The sequence below is a fragment of the Colius striatus genome, chromosome 1 (genome assembly GCF_028858725.1).
Source record: "Colius striatus isolate bColStr4 chromosome 1, bColStr4.1.hap1, whole genome shotgun sequence".
Classification (NCBI taxonomy): domain Eukaryota; kingdom Metazoa; phylum Chordata; class Aves; order Coliiformes; family Coliidae; genus Colius; species Colius striatus.
The window spans coordinates 32023497-32051059 of record NC_084759.1 but is presented as its reverse complement, the minus strand read 5'-3'; the positions used below and the strand labels follow the sequence as shown (position 1 = coordinate 32051059).

Here is a 27563-nt window from a genome sequence, read left to right as displayed (position 1 = left end):
TTAACACATAAAACCAAGTAGCAGCAATGTCCCACTATGGGCCAGAGGCTGACTATCACTGTACTACTATGTAATATATTGACTTTATTCCAGCAGATAATACCAGACTCCCACATTATTTTGCAGCATAAAAGCTGACAACACAGAGGAGTGGCACACCACAGTAAATATGAAACTAAACTTTGCTGACAATAATACTGGGCAAGCAACTGGCTGTAACCACCTTCACCTTTTGCTCTTCCCATTAGCTGGGGGTGGAGGAGTCCTGTGGCTGTCAGAACTGGATGAAGCTCTCATAGGCACCAAGCTTCCCAAGAGACACTACTTGAAGATCACTATTTTAAGGAACACTTGGTACGAGAGCAAAGGGTGTAACAAGGAGTGCTTGATATACGTGACATTATACTTTCCTTCTCTAATTCTTAGTGCTTTAGTCACTTGACATGACTTCCCTCCCACTCTCCTTAAGTTTGCTTTCAGACATCGGCCTTCTGTCTCTATAGTGATTTTGCATCAGATCTCAAAACAAAGAGGCTGCTGGGAAAACAGAGATCAAGCTGATTGGTACAGTATTAAGATGCACACTCTCTGAAAAGGCACCATTCAATAAGAAGAGGCTTTCAGAAAATACCATTTACTACAGATATAGTATTTTCCAAAGGGAGTGTTACTTAAAATGTCATTTGCAGGAAGAAAGTCATAGCTGATGACAGTAGAGCAGGCTCAAAGAAAATCTAGCAACTCTAGTAGCTCTCAGTTTCTCTCACTATAAAAACAAGTTACATTATGCGTGTGGCAAGTTTAAAAACAAGAAAACAAACAAAAAAAAGTTGCTAAAACTTTTTTTGTGTCCTGTAAGTAAGAGGAGCATATGCTTTGCACGTACCTATTTAGCACTCTGCTGAGCAGCTAAAAAGTACAGATTTTAGGTATGGAAGATGAAAGTAAAATTTCAGTGTTCTCATCCTGCTCTAGAAACCAAGGGTGAAGTTCTCACCTAATTTCAGACAGTTAGTAGTGCAGACACTTGGGCTTGGTCTAGGAACTCTAGGTTTCCTTCAGAGCCAACAGGCACAAATGGTATTTCTAGTGCATAATTTCCCTGCCCAGTTCTAGGCTCCTGTGCTATGGTAGGATGCATCATGCCCTAAAACCACCTTTTCCTCTCTGTTGACTATAAAAGGGTGGAGGTTTGGGGATGTCTGTTTCTGATGTAGGCATCCATCTCCTACACACTCACTGGTAAATGACCATCTGCCTCATCATCACGTCTACAAAGCGAGGTCTTCCTTTCTCCCCATTTTCACTGTTGCATCAGCTCCATAGCTGCAGCATCTGCAGTAACCTATCGAGATGTCTGTGTGTAGGGTAAGCTTCATGTTAGCATCTTTTACATAAATTACTCTGGCTCAGCACCATCCTTCTCTAATGATTAAGGCTCACATCACTGACTTGTCCTCAAAGAGGCAAAACCATCTCCGTCACTGCTGTTACTCTTTTTTTTGGAGAAAAGTTAAAAAAGATTGTTCTGAATAATATATGAAACACAACAAAAATCAAGCAATTGTCACACCTTTTCAGCTTGGTTTCTCAAACCCCTCTTTGCATGACCCCCGTCTTTGCTGTGAAACCTAATTACAAAAGCCTGAGCATTCATGTGTTACTGAAATGTGCTTCACTGATGACCAAAATGTTCCCGTGGTACTGAACAGTTCTGCTCTCATGAGCTACAGTAACAGTTGGTTTGATCCATATCATCACGTGTGACCTGCTCTGCAAGGTTAAACTGTATTTTTCCCATGTCTATAAACAATCATCACACACATATTCCTACATGTATGTACTCCTGACTGTATCTGTCTACAGGCAGCGAAACTCCCATGGCAGGACACTACCTCATCACTTCAGCTCAATACCAGACTATCTGAGAAACTTGCTTGACAAACTATGCTTCCCAAAGAAAAGACACAAGTTGAAAGGCATTCACTCATGGTAAGACACTTTAATTGTGGTTTTCTTTAAATTAGTAACAGCTTTGAACTGGAAGAGTCAGAGTAAATACCACTTCTTGCAGCCTTTTATTTTAAAACCATAGTTACATCTGCTTCCAAGTTGTACTTGACAGAGGTACAACGTGTGGATTTTCTTTCCTGCCACGGTTGTGAAAAGGCAAGGCTGGAACATACATATAATATGCTTTCAGACAGAAGAGCATTCACACAAATCCAAACAAAACTCATTTGAAATGCATTTTTGCAGAAATAGTTACCATTTTTTGTTTGTACAAAATTTCCAACTGGTTATGATTTCATTATGAAGCATTTCATTTGGTTTCAAAAGCTACTACCAATGTATGACTGTTGAGAGGTAAAATCTCACCTCGGTACTTCTACAGTGTTCCTGATTTCACCAAAAGCATCTAAATCCCAATTGAGAGTCAAGCTAAAACTGCCTGTAGCTCTGTTTTACAATAAAGGAACATCTTTGTACACATTTAGAACTGAAAAAAAAGCCTGTGTTTACTACAGCTCCTTTTGATGCTACCCTGTAATGAGAATTACACACAGGGAAAACATTAAATTAAGGACTAGAAGGTAGTGATTCAATTAAGACTAAATTACCTCTCTAACAGCAAGATCCTAAAATATTTTTTTTCTAATACAAAGGTGGTTCTACATGCACTAACTAAAAGCAAGAGTGTCAGTAATGATTTTCAACAAATGAATACATAAATCCACAGAACAACAATTTGTGTATTTTTTCCTTTGCCTACTTCTGCTGTTACGTCTTTCTTATGTAAATATATGACACCCTAGCTCTGCAAAGCTTTGGCTTGGCTTCAATGAATATCCTATGTCTGCTAGACAGTAGTTGAGCTACTGCTGAAATGTTCCCAAGTCTTAGACACCAAATTCCTTGCTGTAGTTTATCTACAAACCAGTCCTGTAAATCAAACCTTAACAATTCAGAGGATTGCAAAGCTTCAGATAGATGCTGAAGTCAATGGAAGGCCTCCAACAGCTTCCATCCTGCTCTCAAATTCTTCTTGGATGTGGAACATGATGACAAGGTGTTTCTTTTTTTCTCTGAGAATTTTCTCATTATCTGTCACCAACTGACAGAAGATCAAAACACCATCCTGGTTGTGGAAATAAAAAATAAGGAAGGAGATTTCTCCTGCTCTGGAGGTCCTGTCCGCTCATGCTACAAGTCTCGGGATTACAGTGACTAGTTTTTAACTGATGTGGAATAAATTTTGTGCAAGTTAGTGATGGGTGGGAAGTCACCAAAGTGACCTTGCTGACTAGAAAATGAGCTTCAGTTTTCTCCTGCTGAAAGTTCCTGTGCCAACAGTCGATGCAGCCTCCTGACTTCAAAGGAATTCCCATGGCCAGCATCTAAGAAATAGTAAGTTTCACAAAGGGAGGCTGGAAGCAGATAAATGCTGCTTGTTTTCCTGGAGAGACAACCTCATCAGATGTCTCAATCATTTTCTTTAAGTCTTCATAAAACTGCAAGTGGATAATGGGATATCTTTTTGCAGGAGCTGAAAATAGCCAAAAAATGTCAACTTTGGCCTTGACCAGGTGACTTAATATTTCAGAAAGCCCATGGCAACACCAGGGAATGTAGAAGAGCAAACCAAGGCATGAGAAGATGGTGCAGAAGTCATGGCCCAATCAAGGTGCTAGCATCCTTCTTCCTTGGAAGAAGGGAAGAGAGAAACATCACTCAGAGACACAGAAGGTGTGTTCAGGCACGGATTACCACATGCATCAGAGCCACTTGGGAGAGTGGCTGTTCGCACAGAGCAGTCATGCTAGGGACCCTGCTAGCAATGTAATGGTTGCAATGATTCAGTGTGGCCCTGGCACCATATAAAACTTCACAGCGTGGATCCAGCCTCTGAGATCACTTCTATTCAGCTTTTTAAACCAAGAAAGTCCTGATCAAATATCACATTAACTGTAACTTAATGGACTAAATTAGAAGACATTGAGAGGGGAAGCTTGCAGACATGTAGAAAAGCAGTTTTAGGCAATGCCACTGACTCAGTCAAAGCCAGTAGGAGCTCTTGCCCAGTTTTACATGTGTAGTCTCTCTCAACAAAAGAAAACAAAAAAGCAACTCTCTATTTAACCAGGATTTCTGACATGTAGCAGCAGCCAGACAGGCTATCAATGGCATCAGTGCAAGCTAGTTTTTCCTTTCTCAAAATCACAAGGATATTTTCATGCCATCCATGCACAATGTGATAAATGAACCCTCCAAGAGTTAAAAAAAAAAAAAAATCAGTATTTTTTTTCCTGATAAAGGATAAAGCTGATAAGGGAGAGCCTTTCCCATTCACACGGGGCCACAGGATCACATCCCTCCCATTGGTGGCTGCCAGTGGCTGAGTGCTTACATTTGCAAATGGACTGCTCATAATTTACAGTTATTTAACTAAGACTTAAAAAAAATAAAGAAAACAGTCATGAATTATGACTTCCCTGAAATACTGAGTGTAGTTGCCATCTAGATCCCAAACCTTTCCCTGTAGCTGTTTCATGTCCTGACAGCTCTTGGCACAACAGAGCTTCAGGCAAAGCTTTGACAAGATGAAAAGTAACAAAGTTCTTACAATACCAGCTTTTAGGTGCATGTGAAAAATTACAATCCAAAGGTCAGTTAAATGACACCTGTGTATAAATCTGCCACCTCTCATATACTGATGAAGCTCAGAAAGTTCTTTTGATCAACACAGAGCACTTCAAGAGTTAATTTTTTTACAAAATACACAAATCATGTTACCCATCCCAAAATACAACTAATTTGTCCAGCAATTAAAAACTTCAAGAGCTGCAATAGCTATAGCTCCTGTGTTGTAAAGGGGCAGATCAAACATGCATAAGCAATAAGCAATCTTTTGGGGTTAATGTTGTACTGTAAATCTTTGTCCAAGCTAAATCTTGCTCTAGATTCCCTAGACAGAACTCCTTTTCTACAAGTGAGAATTTAAAATCTACCTCTGTGCAGCCAGCTAGCTGGTCATCTGCATCTTTGATAGCTGAACTAAGTCAACTGAGTGACTTAAAAGGAGCTTGCATCTGACTGTTCGCAGTGATGAACCTTCTGCTGTGCGTTCACTCTCTTTGGCCTTTCATGTCTTTGATTTCATCACCTTTAGGGTATGCTACAGGACACCTTCTTTCCTTAGGCTTCATCTAGAGTGGGACTCAGATATGAGACAAATGCCAAGACTGAATTTGTTTTGGAGTTGGAGAAAGCTCTGTTTAGGAAGGTGTTACTGCCCTGTTGAGTGTTCTTTAGTATTTTTAATGTTCTTCAGGTAAGCATCTGAAGAAATTGCAAGAGGCAGAACATGTTCCTTAACTGCACAAAACCACATTTGCCTGCACTACCCCTTCCAGAAATGACAGTGACATAGCCGTCCCCATCTCAATTCTCCCCTCTCCTGTTGGCATGTGAAGTAAAGCCAGCAATGAACAACCATCAGAGGTAATAAATAAGGCTTATTCTCAACTATGTTTGTGCAATTCCCATATCTAAATCCCCAGGCTACCACAAGCTCTGGAAAAATACAGGGAAGGAAGTTACATTACTAGTTCCACCCAAAACTGAGTTAGCACTTTAGACAGACAACACTCAGTTCATTGAAATGATCGTATGACTCTGACAGCAGAATCGGGCCACTGACTCAGACAGATAATTTGGCCACATAGAAAACCGAAGGACAAAATTATAAAGCCAAAAGTATTTTTGAAAGAGAGGAGGACACATGCTTTTCACGTCCACAAAAAGAGGAATTTTGTTGCAACTCTTCTCAGCCTTTAAGAACTGTCTCTCCACAGTACCCAGACACCTAATTTCTTGTTAATAAATGCAAAAGCCTACTATTAACCACCACCTACAGATGAGCTGCCTGATTTTTACAATAGGAATCCTTCACTGAAGCCTCAGGACTCACAGGATGTGGTTTAGATAATCAACATCTAACTGAGAACCTCCTCAGACAGAAACAGACATCTTTTCCCTGCAGTGTGAAAGAAACATTATTTTGAAGCTTACTTCTGAATAGCTAGCATACAGTAGCACAATTTAGAAAGCAATCAGTAAAAAGCAGTGAGGAGGTAACTGCTGCTCCTTCTACTTGTGTGACCATTACTTTTATTCAGAATGTTGTCCTAGCACACCAAGAAAGTTAAAACTACTGTCAAATATCAGAATTTGGGGAATTCTGCATCACAAACACACAGATTCTACTGGTATAGATCAGCAACACGGGAAAAACTTTTTTGGCAGAGGATGTCTTTGCAACACCAGAGAAGTTATAACTTCTTAACCAATTTCTGTTCTGCTTATGCAAGTTACAGGAAGCAACGGGAAGCTTTTGAAACAGCACAAAGATCTGCTGCAAAAATAATGACCTTAATGTTTGCGCTTTTTTTTTGTGGTTTACATCTCATTTTTTTCCTCATGTTTTCATACTATTCCTAGCATCAACTTGTACGAATACAGTCTCTTACAGCATCCCGTACCTGCTGCTCATCCTCCATGACGTTGCTGGCAAATTCAAACACGAGCTCATTCTGCTGTACAACTGCTGCCATAATAACGCATTCCCAGGTCTCAGCTCCACATACAAAGAAAAATGTTCTCGAATGTGGAAGAATAGAGGCAGTCACCGAGGTCCAGCCAAGCAGAAAGACAGGATGACAAAATGAATCAAGTATCGGAGTTCGTATTTCTTAGATCATCGGTGTTCCTGGGCTCTTCTCTTCTCCGAAGGAAACAAACCAAGGGAAATCCTTTCCTGAGTTGTTCTTCCCACTTTGACAGCCTTTATCACTGTAGAGGGAAAGAAATTAAAAAGTTATAATTCAGAAATGATTGCTTTAGCTATGTGAAATAGCAGCAGTGATCATAAAGCTGACTACAAACTATAACTGCTCCATCTAAGTCCAAGGAAGTCAAACACCTTTGTAGCTTCGGAGGTATTTACTTTTACTGATTGATAGAGGTGAATTTTCTTTCCCATAAAAATAAAACTGTTTCAGGAAGTAAGCCATGAGTTGCAAAGCTTTTTGTCTTAAAAGCATAAGACCAACTTAGGAAAGTTAACTAAAAGAGAATCCATCTTTTCATTTGATATCTATGCAGTTTTCACGTTCATTAGTAACTCTCACCTTTAAGGAATGTTCAAAGTAAAAACACAAACCCCAGACTGACCTACTCGGCTGTAGGATCTCTCAAATGTATCACCTTTCTTCTTCACACACCGTTCAAATTTAGCAAAGGTGTTATTTTGCAAGTAAAATGCTCTAGATCTTCATTCCCACAGTGTCAAACAGATGAAACCAGTAACTAAATTCTTTGTGCAATCCAGAGAGTTCCTACACGAAGCAGATCTTCAGCTTCTTGTTAAAAATGCACTGTAAACGTATCCTTATCTCTACCACAGGCTAGCAAGCAGCCGGAAGGAAACAGTACTGACCACGTCACGGCAAATTAGAACAGGCAAAAAAACTGCACAGTACAATAGCAAAGAAAAAAAAATATCCCAAACTATGGAATGCAAATAGTTTCACTGGAGGGATGCATGCCTACAGCTCCCATGTTTTCATGTACTTATCAGCACCAAGGGTAAATGCGGTTACCATGAGCTTACGAAAAGGTGTACTGTAGCACTTCTGGGGAAAAGGCAAGCACAAAACATCATCTTTCATACAACTAAGGTGATTGATACATTAATTCAAAAATCTTGCAAAAGAAAAACAGAAATAGGTGTCTAAAATTCAGAACCTAAGGGAGTATATGCTAGTGCCTAGGAATTTCAATTGGTATGTTTTTAAGGAAGCAAAATGTATGGTGTCTATTTTGATCCAAATTCTTTAAAATGTCTTTGATCAAGGGCTTCTGTGCCAGAAAAATAAGGGGAAGAGGTCTGATATGGATGTACCTATCCAAACTGAGACCCCCCCAGGAAAGCCTCTGGGCAGCTTCAGAGTCGTTGGCAAGGATTAACATCTGTCTTTGTATAGGAGGTTTAACTTTGCCTTGTTTTTGCAGTAGGCTGAAACTCATAAGAATGAAGGGCATCTTACTCTCCTCAACACCAAGCAATTTAATTAGGGAGGATCGTGTCACAGGCTCATACTCCCTCTCTCTAGGAAATTTAACAGCTGCTTTTCCCATATAGATTGTGGTATGCCTAAATTCCTGAGTAGTGATGGCAGAGCACTGAAGCATTTAAGTCACTAGATCCTACCCTTCTAAGAAATCAGGAAACTCAAGATTATGCAAACCAAAGAGCCTCCTTAACTTCCAAAGTATACTTTAATTAGTTGTTAAAGGGTTCATAAGAGTAACCACAACCCTAACTAGAGAATATTTGCATTAATGAGAGCTACGTGCATGAGTAGAGAAGGATGTGCTTTCAGAACTATGACTGTTCAACCTCGGTCCTTGGCATTTTGCAGGATGAATTGATTAATCGTTACCAACGCTTTCTCCATACTTCAGCAAAGCTATGGCTCTGAAAGCATTACATGCAACCACATAATCCTGGGTAACTTGACTTTTAGAAGGTAAGAATGCCATTAAGAACTTATACACGTGCCAGCACAGGGAACTAAGACCGATTTGTCCCATCCCAGACTCCCACGATCCTGTAACATCAGCCTGAAAACAAAGTATCTAGCCATATAATATAGAGTTTATCTTTCAGGAGAGCAGACAGGTATGGAAATTTATTTAAGTACAACTTCTGTCTTGGTTGCTGCCTAGAAATAAGTTGTAATTCTCCCATAAGACAAAATAATAATATTTTAAGTCATTCCCTCTAATCAGTGAAGACTAACTTCACTCTAAAGGATTGCAAGGCAAATCCAAGAACCTCTTCAGCTTTCGAATGGAGACACATTTTGAAACAAGGGTTAAGCTAATTGTCCAGAGAGAACCAGGGCCAGAATACAGCAAGGGCTTGTAATAATCTCTGTTACAGTAACTGAAGCCACAAAGAGTATGAGTTCTTAAGGTCCAGTAATTTTCTAAGGTCACTAACAATTAACAGTGTCAATGTAAAGTCAGGATCAATGAAGCATCAGAGACACAGGGTACCCAGTAAGCTCATACACTGTAAGGAGAAGCTGGAGATACAGGCACCATAAGACTGGTATTAAAAGTTCCCTGTTTGCATTGGGAAGTGGCATATGCTTCCATTAGTGCCGGGTCATTCATTATTCTGTAGAATATCAATATTTTACAGTGTATACTACAATATCAAGATGCATACTAAATGTGTAAGATCTAATAGCTGTGGCAGCAAATTCACTAAAAGCCATAATGAATTTTTTTTTTTACCTTTTATATTGAAAAATCAACAAACATAAAAAAACCCCCAACCCTCGATACGAAACTAATCATCAGGATTTTATATTAAGAGACTACAGCAGTAGTCGCTCCCAAAGGGATCCACACAAACACTACTCCACTGCAGCAACAGTTATTCAAAAGCCCTACTACGAATTTTGCACCACAGCGGTGCAGTGATATACGACTATATAGCAGATTGCTCTTTCCCCCATACATCCACTCCCCAAAACCACCAAGGAATCTATAAATAAAGTCAAATGAGACCTTTAAGAAAAAAAACTAGAAACATATGACAAGTGAGTGAGCAGGCTTTAGTGAACTTTTGTATCTAAGCCTATAAAGAGTAGGTACTCCAACTGCTATTTACAGGAAAGTTTTGATACTTGTTTAGCAGTAAGCAGCAGTACCAAGTCAGCAATAATAGTATGGCAAAATAAGGTAAAAAATACTTTGCTTTAACCCCTAACACTTTCTCTAGTATATAAAAAACAAAAGCAGCTTTTCATGGAAGCCAGTGCAATTCTAAAGCAGCTATATTTTCCTCTGCATCTTTTTTTATAAACTGCTTCCATTATTCCAAGTATCACAGGATCCTGCTGTCTATAGACTAACACAAACGTAAGTATTGTTTTTGCTGTATAATGACACTTATCTCCCTGCCTGATTTTACATACATCTGTGAGTAGAAAATAATATATTAGCAAACAGTATAAAATGCATAAATTGTACTCACAGGCACAATAAGCTTGACTACATACAAACAGTCCTAGGAGAATGGGAAACCAGTAGACATTACCATAAAACTTACATAAAATTTTAGAATCACAGAATAAATAAGGGTTTGCTTTCGTTTTTACTAATTGTTGTAGAAATGTATTATAAAAACTAGTATTAAGTCATAGCAACACAAACAAATGTCTTAGTTTTCCTCAATCCTTGAAACTGAACATACAAATAAATTATTTTGGTCCCTCTGGAAATTCCCCCCCACCCCTTGTGATTTCAACATCCACAAACAACTCTCAATCAGTCTGACAAAAAGCACAATCAGCCACTTTAACCCTTAGCAGATGGCTACTCTACTATCCATTATAGGACTCCTTTATTCCCCACCACTCTTCACCACATACACCCTGCACTTAATTCTATCCCTATTTAGGCAGTTCAACAAAATTCACAAGAAATATCTCTAGAATCAACAATCAATATAGTCCTAACGGTGAAGCTGACATACTGCCAACTAGGCTCCAACTTTGCAAGTAACAAATCCACAACTCCTGACAACATCAGCCACTATAGTCCATGCTGCCATACCATTCAAGCACTGTAATACAGAACACTGAGATAACATACTGGCAACGTGCTGGAGCAGATGTAGCAGGCACCAAAGTGCCAGGCACAAACCCAAAAATTTGCTGACTTGAGCTCAGCTATAAACTTGGAAAGCTCAAGTCTCGGTACTGAGAGCATTCCGGCTGAGGTGGAAGATGCCGCCAGCAAGCTACTGGACCCAGTCCCATTTAGGATTACTAAAGATGACTCTAATCAAACTGCACTGGCTTTTTTTTTGTTAAATCAGTAAGATCACTCATACGTTTAAAATTAAGAACCAGCTTAGCTGCTTTAAGATTCAAACACAAACCTGAACCCCGAGTTACTGCTGAAGAAGCTCTACTCATTTAGCATGGGTACAAATGACTTGCAACTGAAATTTCCCACTGATTTTCTAAGGCAGCCTGCAGCACTACCTCTAGCTTTCAAGTGTCAAAGCTGTGACTTAGCAGAAATGTTAAAGTGAACCCTGTTCTCAACACCATCTTGGATGTGGGAGAAAGAGAGGAGTGAATAGGAGAAAGGGAAGAATAAAGACATAATCTGAACACTTTGGACACAAGAACTAAGAAATCATTCTCTCGTGGTTTTCAGGCCAAACACACACAGGAATGGTCACCACAACACTCCACTCAAGTTTCTAACTCCTTTTTACTAGTGGAGGTTAAGGATGGAGCATGCCAGAGTAAGTCCACCCTGTGCAGAGTCACATCTTTTTAAGATACTCTACAATTAATACAACGTAGAGTCTAATTTCCTTAAAAAGGGAGTAAAAGCTTAACGATACCACTCTGATGATATCATTCTCGTAATGTTGAAATCCCAAACACATGATAATCACAGAATCACTAAATGTTTGGGCTTGGAAAGGACCTCTAGAGATCATCCAGTCCAACCCTCTGCTAAAGCAGATTCGCCTCGATCAGGTCACACAGGAACACATCCAGGTGGATTTTCAAAACCTCCAGAGAAGGAGACAGGGGCCCCTCCCTGGGCAGCCTGTGCCAGGGCTCCCTCACCCTCACAGAAAGAAGTGTTCCCTTACATTCCCGTGTTCCAGCTTGTACAGTCCACATTAAGCATAAATGGTAACAATATGGTCTACTGTGGCATTCTTCACAATAATATCAAGAAATTACACCGACAAGGTCTCTGAACCACATCCTTAGACCCAGGACATCTGCAGTCAGCAAAATGACAAAGTAAGAAGAACAAGTTAATCTAGGTTACTTGGCACAAAAAATTTCTGAAGGTTCAGTATTGCAGCTGCTCACACAAATTAAAGGAGATGGAAAAACAACACGGTAAGGGGGTATCACTGAGGAAGGAAACAAACAACTTAAGGAACAGCCTGAAATCTGAAAGCATCCAAGATGCCTCAGGGAGACTGCAAAATGCGGCTGACATAATAAAAGTCAACCAAGTGACCTTTGCTGAGCTTTTGTTATGGACAAAGAAATCATTGGTATGAATAAATCCTTGGTTTGTAGGCAGGCTGGAAACCAGTCTATGCCATCATGGGCTCACAGTACACATATAGTAAGGAGGACAGAGAGAAAGGGGGTTAATCTGTTAAATACAAACAATCATTTAAAAAAAATGGTACACAATTCAGTCAATACAGAAGAAGTGAAATGAAGCCCCCCTTTCCCAATCTCACATGAAAACACATTTATTCCCAAAAGAGTAAAAACCACAAATACAAGCAACAAGCACTTCTTTGCCATCATAACACAAAAAATCACAATTTCATCTTTCGTTTTAGCATCTACCTCTTTCAGACTGAATATCAGAGGCAAGATTCCTCTCCAGACTATTAACAGTAAAGGCTCCAGCACTGTTTACAAACTCCTCCACCCCTGAAAACCTCCCTCCTCCTATCTCCCATGTTCCCTGATACTTTTAAAGTCTCTCTTTTTTAATCACATGTACATAACACAGCTGTTGCACACAAACCCTGCAACCCAGCAGAGTGGTGCTGGGAAACCTGAAGGACATTGCAGTGTGGTTGAGGTTTTATTTCCTCTGTATCCTCTCCTGCCAGCATGCTGTAAAGTGTAAAGGTGGCCCCAAATCAGTGGAGGTAGGTAGATGTAGAGAACTGTAAATAATTGATTTATGATGCAACAATAAAAGATCAGAGTACCACTGAAAGGCCAGTCCTGCTCAGGACTGAAAGCTGAAAGATACTGAGGCAAGGAAGGCTCTCCCCAACTCTATTCCTGCAGGTCTTGAGCTCTCATTCAACTATTTCAATATCTGCTAAGACACAGTGCAAAAAAATCCTCCCTAATCTCATGAGGCAAGAGAAAAGGCCATGATGGGTTTTAGTCACCTCTCAACAAGAGCACTTTTCCAAGTAGATCCAACTCTACAGGTAAAGTTACTTGTAACAGTAATTTGCCCTAAAGCAAGGGAGCAAGGACACTTCAGGAGGAAGCCAGGGTCCAAACGCTTCCTCACTTCTCCATTCTCCCAAGAAGAAAATAACTAAATCTTGCATTGTCATGGTTTTGGTGCATGGTATAAGGAAAAGAGGTTAGGGAAATGGTATACTGCAATGTCAGCCCTCCCTTCTTCCCCAGATCATGTCAGAGATTGAATCTCCTTTCCCCACCTGTCCCATGTCAACCCTACACATGATCCCTTATCAAAACTGCTTAGTGGATTCAAACACCATTTTGCAGCTGCCCAAACTGCACTTTTTGGCACATTAGACACAAAAGAGAAGATGAGAGTAAATTTTCAGAAGTGGGTATGTGACATAGCAGCCTTGCCTGTCTGTAGGGCTTTGAAACTTTTCAAATTGAACCTAGGTTACTAAAGCCTCAGCTCACAGATAAGCTGCATTACTTCAACTGCAGTCAGATAAAAGCCACGTAACATTGTTTCACTGCATAGCAGCTACTCCACATGCCTGCACACATGCAATACATACACATGTCAGTTGCAATTACACAAATATGCCACCCTGCTAGAGCAGGACCACCTAGAGTAGGTCACACAAGAACGTGTCCAGGTGGGTTTTGAATGTCCTCAGGGAAGGAGACTCAACATCCTATCTGGGCAGCCTGTTCCAGTGCTCCGTCACCCTCACAGTCAAGAAGTTTTTCCTTGTGTTTCTTTGGAACCTCTTATGTTCCAGCTTGAACCTGTTGCCTCTTGTTCTGTCATTGGCCATCACTGAGAACAGCCTGGCTCCATCCTCCTGACACCCACCCTTTACATTATTTGTAAACAAGAATGAGGTCACCTCTCAGTCTCCTCTTCTCCAAGCTGAAGAGCTCCAGCTCCCTCAGCCTTTCATCATAAAGGAGATGCTCCACTCCATCACCTTGTAACCCTGCGTTGAACTCTCTCCAGCAGCTCCCTGTCATTCTTCACCTGAGGGGCCCAGAACTGGGCACAATATTCCAGATGTGGTCTCACCAGGGCACCTTCTGCTGCTCATCACCACCTCAGTACTGCTGGGAGAATATTTAACTTGATCTTCCCTTCATCCACTGAAGGCTAAGCAAACAAGTTTAACTGGACCCCCTCTAAAAAGGACAGTGTCCCCAAGGCAGTTCATAGGGAACATGAACAGTGCCAAGCCTGTGAGCGCTCAGCAGTTTGTCTATCAGTCTGGTGAACAGAGCAGCACTAACATCTCCATCTTGCAAAGATAGTATCTGTGTGTAGTTACTGTCAGAAAGGGAAGAAATGTAGGGCAAGTCAGGCCTTCACCACTTGAAAAACACTGGCCACAAGCACATTGTCACACCAAGCTTCCTGGTGACCAACAGCATGACTACCAGTCTTTCTAACTTCTCCATGCTGAGCTACCTAAAGGTCTCTTATCCTAACGGTCATCCGGTTTTGTTACAAAGAACATTTCCAGAAGCGTGGCCTGGTTTTGCAATATAATGTGGATCCAAGGACCAACTTAAAAGACTAACATTCATAGCAAAGGTCTGCTTTTCTTCTTGCTACTCCATCATGGTACATATGCATGCTAATTTCCAGTGAATGCAGAGGCTGGAGAGTGTGTTGGGAATCACTAACTTGGTCTGTCCTTTGATTTCCCTCTTGTAGTTGATTCATAACTATTAGTAAAGAGAAGGGAAAAAAAATCAGGCATTTTTATTTCCCAGTTGATAAAATGAGAAGAAGGAGACATTCAATTAAGTTGAGAAACAACTAGTTATGAAAGGATGAAAGGAAAGCAATTAAAAATGCATCAGCCTGGACGTACTTGCTCAAACTCCTTGCTACAGACATGACAGAAGTCAAAAGTTTAAGAAAATTAGAAAACATTTTAAAAACAACTTGATGTAATTAGACTAAATCAGCCTCATTACATAAGGATATATTTTTAAACAGGATAGAAAAGACCTGTCATAACACAAGAAAAACCTCCAGTAATGCAGATTGCAACCACATACGTCTACAGGCAGGATTTTGCTGTCATTTTTTTTATTTGTAACTACTCACTTCTGGACTCACATATTCTCCACCATAAAAATAATAATATATTAAACACTCCAAAAATAGAATGAACAACAAGTTTGATATGACACTGCAACTATGTCCACATAGTCTAGCACACCAAGAGGTAAGTGATGCTAATTATGGACAGAAAGTAAAACAAAAGATCTCTCATTATTTCCTCTCCTACAACACTCAGTACATACTATTTTATCCAACAGCAAACTGGCAGACAGGATGGTTTTGTGTTGTCATAAGATAAGCAAATTACAAGCAGGAAGAAACAACATTAGTATCAAAGACACGGTACTATTTTTTATATTGCACAGAATCTCACAAAGCTCGTTAAAAAAAGACATTGAGAATACTGTAAATTGATAAAATCCCAAATGTAGCTTAGAAATTTCTGTAAACCACAAGAACTATTCTAGTGACACAGAATAAATGTTTTAAAAGGCACCCTCAAGCAGTTTCTGGCATTTAATAGCACCTTCTAAAGAGCATTAAGACCACGATCTTATAAGTAACTGTAACAAGAGAGCCACGGGTAAGTCAAATTTCCCTGATTTCAAAGAGAAAGGGTCCCAGAACAGAGATAGCTGAAGGGCTGAACCCCAAGACAGTTAAAACAAGATATGAGGAAACCTGTAAAGGAGGACAGAGGGGAGAAGAACTGTTTGACCTCAAGAGGTTTTGCTCTTTTGATTAATGCATACCCATATGAGAATGAAGAGGCTGCAGTGGGAGGAAGAAAGATCAGGGGAAACTAAATATAATTGCTTTGGCTAGGTGCCAAACTTCACAAATTACCAGGTGCCACTCGGTACCCAATACCCATATAAAACTGTCAACCCTTCTCTAAAAATTACTTTGCCCACAAATTAGTAATGCAGTCGTTATTTTTAAAACACTTGCAGGTACAAGTTAAGTTTACCAAAGAAAAAGCTGCTGGCCAAAGACACAGACTTTTTTTGCTTTTTCTTTTTTAAACTGGAATACAAATGCACACAAAACATGTATGTTTAAAAGGGGAAACTGGAAAAAGAAAAAGGCCATCAGAGATCAGGTTCAAGCCAAAAATTTCTTATTCCAGACAACCTTTTCCAGCCAAGAGTCAGTAATTCTAGATCAGGGAGTTAAACTCCCACAGGACTTTTTCAGCATTCTGCAGAAGATGCTACAGGACCACACTAAGTAAAAATCCCTGTTATAACTTCTGCAACAGTTTTTTAGAATTTTGAGGCTTTAATTTTGTAATTAAATTATTTTTAAACTTTTCCAACTGGACTGTCAAGCACAACAAAATAAGATGAAAGTTACTCTCTGCTGTAACCATATAAATACAGTGTGATTTGCATTTCAGTTTTTGAGTATCTGAGCAGTTTCAGAAATTTGAATTGGGTTTAGCTGATGTGCACTAACTAGAAAGGGGCACAAATCAATCCACAGAGAATTTACTGAAGTCTCCCCTTTCCCAAACACACATAGACTTCAAGCCTCAGTCTGGTACATTGCTTCTGTTGATGATATGAATGTTCAAGGGTGCATTCAGCAACTCTGCCAGGTTGAGAAATGTAAAGGGTCTTACCTTTGCAGTGGCTTTAAAGAATCTGTATGAATATAGAGCAGATTAGGCAATGTTTCTGCTGTTTGCTTCGTATTTGCTGTCAGCTGTCAGCAATATGAACACTCAAAAGCCTCTGGAGCAGGCTGGTATTAGTCAGCTAGACTTGAATTTCCAGTTCTTTTACATTGCTGTCTATTTTCCTTCATTAAGTTAGCCTGTCCTGCCCTACTATCAGATTACACGGAGCCAACATTTATAGCACCTTGCAAAACAGTCAAACATATCACATACCTAAGTCTGTCTATACCTGTTGCCCTCAATGTTTAACCCTTGCTATCAACAGGAAAAAAATTGTTCTAGAATGTGTCAAACACAAAGAAAAGTTTGCAGCAGAAGAGCTGTTATTCCTTCTTACATGACAGCTACAGGACAGCATGAAATTTCATTTTGCAATCTGGAGGACATAGGCAGGTAATGCTGAGAACAACAGATCCAAGATGCCTGCAAGAACATCCCTGGAGACACAGCAGCAGAGAGAATTCTCCCACCTCCAATGAGAACCACGGCTTGGAAGCACTTACTGGTTATTTTATTTTCTCAGAAACACCAAATGGCTTGTTTTGGATTTATAATCATCTAACGACATTAACTCCTCACCTCCCTTCAGTCCCTGCTGCTATAGCAAGAGGCAGGCAGGTGTATTTTCAGCAAGTAGATAGTATTTCCAGCCTGCAACCCCCGCAGAACCACTGGCTTCTCTCTGTCTGACCAGGACACGGTGCTGCCCTGGGCTTGGCTGTTCCACCTTCTCCCTCATGGCTTTTAGCCCACATTCCCTTTCTGGAGGGTGTACTGCTAATACTATTTCCACAGTCTAGGGTCTGCAGTCTAGAGAGTGGGGAGTTAAACCATACAATGCTGAAAAAAAGGTAGCACCAATTTCTTTTTGCAGGATGCACAGCCATCCCTGTGAACATTGGCTCTGATGGCAATGCTTCAGAGGACTACACAAGGTATTTTACATGTTCTTCTACGACATGTACCTACATGCACATCATACACCTTGGAATTAAGAGTTTTAACAAATAAAAATGTATATTCTTGTAACTCAGCCTCCTTCTTGGGATAAGTCCATTTTGTGAAAGTTGAGAATTATAACGTTAATACTCCTACCACTGCACTCACACAAGAGCGCTAACTCAGAGAGCACAGATAAAACACACAAGAAGTTTTATCTGCATGCTGCTTTAACCTCATACTCAAGTAACTTTTTAACCCTGTAGACAAGAAACACAGACTCAAACAAAGCAAAGCAAAAAACAAATGGCTAAGAGGACTTGTGTTGAGAAACAGTACAGTCAATATCAGAAAGTACTGCAACTAACACGTACCTGTAAGCTGCTTTCTTAACACAGCATTAGCAAGTATTTTGGACTTTAATAGTTTCTAGCTCTGGCTGTAGAAGAGCACTTACATTTACACTTAAGTTAGCATTGTGGTTAACAATGACATGTGGGTAAAACATAGACAGAAACATCAGATTTTCAGTCGGTCATATTTACAAAGCTTATCAGTTAAAACACATTTTTGCAAACTGTGCCTGAAGCTTTTTAATCTGGTTGTCAAAAAGATCCTCATTTAACTTTACCCACAAATACAAGAAATTAGGTACTCAGTCACGCATTTCCCATGGTCATACTGGAAGAATTCATAAGTTGAGGCTTTTCGCATCAGGCAAGAGGTGACCCGTTTTCTCCAGTCTGTACTCAGAGACACATACACACTCTCCTTACACATCCCCGAGGATCTGTCTTGTCACTCATTCAGCCACAACCACCAAGACTATTTTTTCATTCTGAAATAGTTTGATGAGTGAACTAAGATAAGTAGTACTGGGAATTTTTTGGTTTTAAGGGCTCGGAGAGTCTAATACTATTAGTAATAAAGCTGATGTTTGCACTAAGCTTTCATCCAGATTCAAAGAAAAACTCAAAAAGGAACAAAAAGGCCCAACCCAAGAATGAGTGACAACAGCTCCTAACATTTCACAAGCAGAATTCAAAATTCTATATTCAAAAAAGTCTGTAGAAACAGGAATTAAAGGTAATATAAGAAGAGGTGCTAAGCAAAAAGCTATACCTACAGCCTCGTAGATTGATAAGGCACAGTTGCAGACTGGAAAGTCAGAGATGTCAGTCAGATTTCATGAATACTCTTTCACTGATAATGGTGGGGTGGGGGGGTTTGCAATGTTTGTCTCTTCTAATGTAACTGTGGGCTTTTAGCATGAGTGCGTTCAACTTTATTTTTGGCTCAATCAGCTTCTTTACTGTAGCTGGGACAGCATTCACGTAGGAATTCACACAGGCCACAGAAGACTAGTTCTCTTAAATGGGACACTAAAACAAGAGCCACACCTTCAAGATAAGTCTCTCAAATCAAGGCATGGACTTTGTTACACCTTTCTGAGGTGACCTCTTATTGGCTGATTTCCAGTTTACTGTATTTTACAGATCACCGTAGCTGCAACTCATGTATCATCTATGGGCTTAACAAAAAAATTACACAAGTTTTCAATAAAGTACAGAATGAGAGAGCTAAGCTTTTAAATGCACAGGTAGAAGGTCTAAGGCTCACTTGGGGTAAAAGGTTGTAACTCTATGTTTTCCCTCAGCACGAGTTGCAGCTGTGAGCTCGTATGTGTCTTCTGCATGGGTAATTCATACCAGCATCCCTGGTCACAGCTCACCACAGAGGAAGGCAAAAAGCAGTAAAATACTCCAGATATGCTCAAGTAAACACTCTTAGTAAGCTCTCCTACAGCATGCAGAAAAGAAGCAAAGTCACTCGTAGGATTTCATAGAATGGCAGGAGTTGGAAGGGACCTTTAGAGATCATCTAGTCCAACCCCCCTACAGAAGCAGGGTCATCTAGATCAAGTCGCATAGGAACATGTCCAGGCGGATCTTGAAAACCTCCAAGGAAGGAGACTCCACAAGCCCTCTGGGCAGCCTGTGCCAGGGCTTCCTCACCCTCACAGTGAAATAGTTTTTTCTTACGTTTAAGTGGAACTTTTTGTGTTCCAGCTTCATCCCATTACCCCTTGTCCTGTTGCTAGAAAAAAGGGATGTCCCAACCTCCTGACACCCACCCTTTAGGTATTTGTAAATGTTAATAAGATCACCCCTCAGTCTCCTCTTCTCCAGACTAAACAGCCCCAGTTCCCGCAGCCTTTCCTCATGTGAAAGACGCTCCAGTCCCTTGATCATCTTGGTGGCCCTGTGCTGGACTCTCTCCAGCACTTCCCTGTCCCTCTTGAGCTGAGAAGCCCAGAACTGGACACAGGACTCCAGATGAGGCCTCACCAGGGCAGAGTAGAGAGGGATAAGAACCTCCCTTGACCTGCTGGCCACACTCTTCTTGATGCATCCCAGCATGCCATTGACCTTCTTGGCCACGAGGGCACATTGCTGGCTCATATTTAGTTTATTATCAATCAGGACTTCCAGGTCTCTCACTGCAGACCTGCTCTGCAGCAGTTTAACCCCCAGCCTGTATTGGTGCATGGGGTTGTTCCTTCCCAGATGCAGGACTCTGCACTTATCCTTGTTCAACCTCATGAGGTTCCTCTCTGCCCAACTCTAAAGCTGGTTGAGATCCCGCTGAATGGCAGCACAGCCTTCTTGGGAATCAGTCAGCCCTCCCAGTTTGGTGTCATCAGCCAACTTGCTGAGGGTACACTCTGTCCCCTCATCCAGGTTGTTGATGAAGATGTTGAACAAGACTGGGAAATTCACCAACCAGTTTGCTGTCAACTCAAGAGATACTCTCAAAATATTAGTTTAAAACTGAACTTGAGATTGGAAACCAAGCATCAACACACAGACACACACACACACAGATGATGGAGAAGCATGGCTTTGGTTAGTAAAGCTATTACACAGTCATAGAGACTTCAAAAAACAAAACAAAGCAAAAAACACCACCGAACCCTAGGTTCTAGCTGTAACTTGTTTGGTACACAAACCACCTTGTTACTAGACAGCCAACTACTTATGGGTGTGGAATGCACAGCACAAAGAGATCTATGAGCAGGTATGCCAATAAGCTCATCTAATGTAGACACACTGAATATACCTTCATTGTACCCAGAAAAGGAAAGTTGTCTTGTCTCTGAATCTTCCTGAGAAAAACTTCTTCAACCCTCCAGAGAAACTATAGGTTTGAGATTTTTCATCCCCAATCTTTGTCATCTTACCTTCTTTCTCCTATCAGCAACTTCAGCATTAACTTACTTGATACACTTTAAGAACAACGTTTTGAGAGGCAAACACTTCTACATTTCTTTTCTTTCCTTCTTGGATGAGTTTCTCTCATTTCAGCCAGCTTTTCAAAAAGTAATCATCTATGTCCAGGTTCCAGGGGTTTGCCACGTCAGACATTTTATTGAATGGTTGTGTTGTTTTCACACAATCACAGAACAGTTTGGGTCAGAAGGGATCTTGAAAGATCATCTAGTCCAATCCCCCTCCAACGAGCACTGACATCTTCATTTAGACCAGGTTGTTCAGAGCCCTGTCCAAATCGACCCCAAACGTCACCAGGGTTGGGGCATCTACCACCTCTCTTTGCCAGTGTTTCATCAACCTCACTCTGAAAAATTTCTTCCTTATATCTAGCCTAAATCTACCCTCTTTCAGTTTAAAACCATTACCCCTTATCCTACCACAACAGGCCCTGCTACGTCTCCATCTTTCTTAAGGGTCCCCTTTTGGTACTGCAAGGCCACAATAAGGACTCCTTGGAGCACTCTATTGGCTGAAAAACCTCAACTCTCTCAGTCTGTCTTCAAAGGAGAGGTGCTCCAGACCTTTGATTATCTTCCAGACCTTTGATTATCTTCATGGTCCTCATCTGAACTCTCTCCAACAGGTCCACGTCCTTCTCATGTTGGAGGCCTCAGAGCTGGATGCAGTATCACAGGTAAGGTGTCACCAGGGCAGAGTAAAGGGGCAAAATCCCCTCCCTCGATGTGCTGGCCAAGCTGCTTTGGACGTAGCCCAGGATAGGGTTGGCTTTGAGGGCTGTGAGCACACATTGCTGGCTCATGTCCAGCTTTTCACCCGCCAGTACTCCCAAATCCAAGGATGCAGAATATGGTGGTGGCTTTACCCTTTACACCTAAATAGCAAGAGTGGTCATTTCCCAAGCCAACAAGCTGCCTTTTTAAAAATTATGCACTTCATCTACTTTTTCAGTATTGCCCTTCCCTAGAAGCTGCTGTTGGGTTACATCAATGAGGTGCTGAAGGCTGCCTACATGGGAGAAGGATAATTAATAGTATAAAGAGCATAGACATTTTTGCTGTACTGAACCTCTACTCAAGATGTAACATGTGACAGATCTGATTCACTTAAATGTCTAGAGAAAAAAAAAAATCTTCGGTAAAGAACCAAATGGAGAATACTGCATCTAAAATCGTGCCTTTAAAACTGCAAGGCAAGAGACTGCTTACACAGAGTTGAGAAGAACATTCACTAAAGTCAAGTAGTACAAGTTGCCAATTTTAATGCACTCAAAAATGCAATGTATTCACCTAGATTATTCTGGAAATGTGTGTGCTTCACAGTGCTTAGAGGATTTACAATAATAAATACTTTAATTTGCAGCTATGTAGGATAACACAGAAAGTAATATTCCCATGCTGTTTGTACATTTTCCTTCTTACAGATCAACTTAGCTTAAATTTTATCTTTTACAGTATTTGCAGGGAGTGGGATTAAGAAGGGAGACTGTCTGGGGAATTTCAAACTGGTGAACTTGGCTATTAAGAGAACGTAAATTACCTCCTGACTCGTTGCTACACTCCGAACTCCCACTGTGGGGTTTCAAACAGTGATGAAACACAGGTTAAAGACCAACAACATGAATATTAAAAAAAAAAAAGCAGAAAGATTTCTCTTAAGAGTGACATGGAAAAGCAGTGGGGTCTGCAAAGGTCCCTACAGGGAAGGCAGTGTCTGGCAGACCAGTATTTCTCATTTCATCATGTCTGGGAAAATGTTCGCACTGAAGTCTAAGTTACTCTCATATGAGCACACACCTGCTCCTGAGAAACACAGGAATTCACTGCTAATGAACTAGATGCAGAATTTATGAGTGTTACATGAAAAGACCTACAGAATCGGAGTACTCTCGAAAGTTTCAGGGCCCCCACAAAGCAGGTGTAGAGAAATTTAAGCTTCACCTCTTCCTCATTTCATCATTCAAGTTCCTGTGTCTTTTGCAGAACTAAATCAGGCATCAGAGGTGGCTGCTGTGCACATCCCTGTGCTATCCAGCCATAGCTCCCTACTGCAGGGCTCCATGAGCTAGTCTGACTCCCCAGCTGCAGGGGGAAGCAAGGCAGTAAAGCTGAGGGAAATCAGTTTGCCTGGGGAAAACATAAAATTGACCTTCCACTTTGGGCTGAGTTGTGTGTCCAGCTTGGTCTCATCCTGCTACAAAAAGTAGCACAACCTCAATGCAGCTCCTGGCTCATAAACCTAGAGATCTCTTTCTACCTCCCCTCAGCACTATAGTATGAATAATACAGATATTGCAGTGATATGCAACTTGTTCGCTCAAGAGATGACCACTCTTGCCATGCAGACTTCAAAGGCAAACACATTACCACGTCCTTATTCACGAAGGCAAACGTGCACATGCAAACAGGCACACACGTGTCCACTTGCCCTCTTTATCAGGTCCTGTCTGAACGGGGCCATTGCACGAGTCCACTCGTGCCTCCCCAAAAAGAAACTCTGATGGTGTCACACAAAGGAGAAGAGTCAAGCAGACACATACCCACACAGCTTTTCATTAATGTTTACAAATACATAAAGGTCAGGTGTCAGGAGGATGGAGCCAGGCTTTTATCAATGATAGCCAATGATAGGGGGAGTTGGACTAGATGATTTCTAAAGGTCCCCTCCAACTCCTACCATTCTATGATAGGACAAGGGGCAATGGGTACAAGCTGGAACATAAGAGGTTCCAAAGAAACACAAGGAAGAATTTCTTCAGTGTGAGAGTGATAGAGCACTGGAACAGGCTGCCCAGATGAGTTGTTGAGTCTCCTTCTCCAGAGACATTCAAAACCCACCTGGATGAGTTCCCAGGTGTCCTACTCTAGCTGGTCCTGCTCTGGCAGGGGGGTTGGACTAGATGATCTTTCAAGGTCCCTTCCAGCCCTTGAGATTCTGTCAGGAAACATTTTTTTCCCATGAGAACTTTTCCCACTTTGACCCATAAACGTAGCATTTTTCCTGACAATCAAGTCCTCTAAATTCAGACCAATTCTAAGAACCTCAAACATTTCTGTAAGAAAAGACTTCGGTTGCTCTATGTTTTTTCTGTCATCAATTGGAGGAGAGGTGTGCTGCATCTGCTGGAGATTAAAAGCCCTTTCTTCAGTCACTCATCTGACTTGCCTGAATTGCTAGGAGTTGATCCAGGCCTCAATTCATAGAATCACAGAATGGTTTGGTTTGGAAGAGACCTTTAAGGATCATCCAGTCCAACCTTCCTTTCATGGGCATGGACATCTTGCAGTAGACCAGGTTGCTCAGAGCCCTGTCCAATCTGACCTTGAACATGAGACATCCACAACTTCTCTAGGCAATCTGTTTTAGTGTCTCACCACCCTCATCATAAAACAATTCTTCCTTATGTCCAATCTAATCTACCCTCTGTCAGTTTAAAACCATGGTCCTTTTTCTTGTCATTACAGACCTTGGTAAAACATCTTTATCTTTGTTCTAAGCCCCATCTATATACTGAAAGGCCACAATAAGATCTCCCTGAAGGCTTCTATTCACAATACTGAACAATTCTCTCAGCCTTTCTTCACAGGAGAGGTGTTCCAGCCCTCTAAGCACTTTGACTGAAATCTCTGGGAAAATAAGTGTGGCTGAAGGAAGCACTCCAGGCTTCCTAGCAGCATAACAGTTTCATGACACAAGCAGCTCCTCAGCAGACATGATCTCTGTTATGAAAATCTAAAAATTATCATAGAAACCAGAGATTAAAAAAACCTATTCTGTCTACCACTTCTACCCCAACCTTTTCTCTCCCAGCTTGACATTCAATTTGTACATAGGAGAAAAAAAGAAAAAAACATCCCCAACAATGAAAAAGCAAGTGAAAGCTGAAGTTGAAGTGGAAGATTAACTAGTACTATAAACAAGGTAATGCAGGGAGTGGTTGCTTTACATACTTTCTAATCCATCCCTTTGTTTGTCCTCCAAGTCTCAGTGGTATGTGGTCATCACAGACACAATAAATTAGTATCAGAAACGTGTATGGGTGGGGAAAAAAACCCCAATACTATATACCTTTTTCAAGATGTCATAGACTTCAAACAGAATTTCTCTGAGGTTTTACTATGTGCTACCCCCAAATGGTTGTGTCCCATTTGTACCTTTCCTCTCTCAAACCAGACAGTTCTGAAAAAAAATGCTGCTCAAAACTGAAAGGAAAAAAGGTCAGCAGAAGCACCCTGTGGCTGTACAGGACTTCCAGTGCAGCTGTGTTAGAAATGCAAGGGCTGGTGTCTTTCACAGAGGCACAATGTAGAGTTTTGCCCTTGCAGTGCCAGCTCCTGGCCCTACAGAAACCTGTGGGGACAAGGAGCTGCTTGCTTGGGCTCAAGGCAGTGGCAAGAGTTGTGAGAAGTGTCTGCCTCTGCAAGAACAGATCTTCTGCTGAGCACAGAACACCTCTTGGAACACATCTCCTCACCGCTTCTTACACAGCATGGGATGAATGGTGCTTTCTAACCCAAGAGAAGTCAGGAGAAAAAAACACAAATAAAAACCCTCTAAAACCCCTCACCCATCTAATCTCTTTAACTCTTCAACCTTTCAACTCTTCCTCACCCTGACGATGTGCCTTTCATGCTAAGAAGCATTATTTAAAGACCATGTAGTACAGAAACATTTTATCTCATGGCAAAGACATCTCAACTCAGTACTGGCTGGTCAACAAATAAACAGTTTAAGGGACAAAAAAACCCACTATTCTGGGAGTTATGCTGTCACATGAGGAAGAAAAGAGCATCAAGTCGGGCAAAAAACGCTGAAGTGAATCCACACAGTTTCAGTTCTTAACATTATTTTGATGTGCAGAGCACTCAGTTCTCTAAAATCTGATGACGGGGAAAATACTATTAGAGTTCTAGCTTCAATAAATTAACTATGTTGTAATAACATGCATATCTTCAGAAATCATGAGACCAACTTAAAAATGATCACATCTTTCAGAATAGGTTTTATATGATTTTTTCTGTGTACTTGTAACAAGTTATTTAACTGAAAGACAGAGTTGCCTCAGAAACACACAGATCCAAATGGATTAAGAAGAAAACAATTAATAATATTAATAATAATTAATAATAATTAAAAACAAAATCACCTCAGAGATCACAAGACCTTAAAAGAAAAACTCACCAAGTCAAGTCACATGGCAATTATCTGCCCAGAAAGATATTCATGAAATTGCATGACCTCACACTCAATTTGTCGGTTTCTCATAAGCATTTAAAAACTCCTGCACTGGCAGCAGTGAAAAAAGATAGGCTGGACTGCAGCTCTCGGTGTGTGAGGATAACTCCAATGGTTACTCTTTCACAATTTGCGCTTCAGGAGCTGCTTTCTGATGAGCTAATTAAATTCTGACCTTTACTCTCAGGTATCTGAACAAGGGTTTCGGATGGATAGCCAAGTCAAAAGTGTGCAGGCACAAGTACACTCTTGAGAAGACAGTGTGTTACACAACGGCTGCCCAGAGCAGACAGAGAAGTCGTCATCTCTGGGTGCATCTGCTCCGCTGCTCGTGGTTTAACTGACAGGAAGCACAGTCAAAGATACCAGGACTCAGTGAGGAGTGTTTCCTGCCTACACAGCCACGTTTCCTGTCCCCTGCTTGTCACAGGACACGCCTGTCCCCTTGCACAGGCCACGGCCTCCCACGAATGGGAGAAACTCCATGACACACGCTAAAAAAGAAAAACAATTAAGCTCATGCACAGAAGGTCAGCCAAGTGGATGGATAAAAAGTAATCAGGTCAAGCATGGCCCCAGAAGGCCACCATCAGGGTACAAAACACTGGTGGCATGTTCTCATCCGGCACAGCCTAGAACAACATGCAAGCCAGCTCTGGAGGTTTTAGTGTCTGGCCCTTCTCAGTCTTGCACACCACCAAGAAACCAAACAATTTAATAGATGAAGCAGCAAACAAGCAGAAATCTTCAGAAATGAGCCACTGCCAGTGGCAGAAACCATGCTGCCAAATATGGCACCAGGACATCTACTTAGTAGGACCCCCCTGTTCTAGAAAAGGGGGCAGGTTAGGTGACCTATGGCGTTTTTCTAACACTAATACCTAGAATAACATCTGTTAGTTGACCACAAGACTGAAATGCTGAAGAAGCATTTATTACCAACAAGATAAGCACAGGAATTAATATAGCTTAAGCAAGCAAACACCCAGCTGCTAGGCACAACATTTCAGTAAAAAGCAGAAACTCCAGCACTGCTGGAACTTCTACACTATCATATGAAGCAATACTCAGCTCCAATCTAAGAAGTCTTCTTCTCAGTCTTAGGCTGCTGCATAATGTCACCTGTCAGAAAACATCTTCCCCTCAGCAAGCCTAAAAATTGTACTTCCAGGTAGGATCAGAAATTATTAAGATGGCTTTGTATCATTCCTCCATCAATGGCCAGCTGGTAGCATAAAACTGAGAAAAAACAATTTTGAGCTTGATCTGCAGGGTTG

At 41.0% G+C, this 27563-nt stretch overlaps 1 protein-coding gene across 6 annotated transcripts in view; it reads right to left on the bottom strand.

Moving 5' to 3' along the window:
* The window catches only part of ELF1 (E74 like ETS transcription factor 1), a 91857-nt gene that overhangs the window by 35249 nt on the left and 29045 nt on the right, over positions 1–27563 (bottom strand). For 5 of the 6 annotated variants that reach the window (XM_061995311.1, XM_061995280.1, XM_061995288.1 and 2 more), the window contains one exon: positions 6543–6852. In XM_061995311.1, coding sequence (XP_061851295.1) covers positions 6543–6614 — 72 coding nt within the window. In that variant the 5' untranslated portion in view covers positions 6615–6852. Of the gene's footprint in view, positions 1–6542; positions 6853–7233; positions 7452–27563 lie in introns of those variants that run through there. The other variant, XM_061995305.1, reaches the window with a different exon arrangement.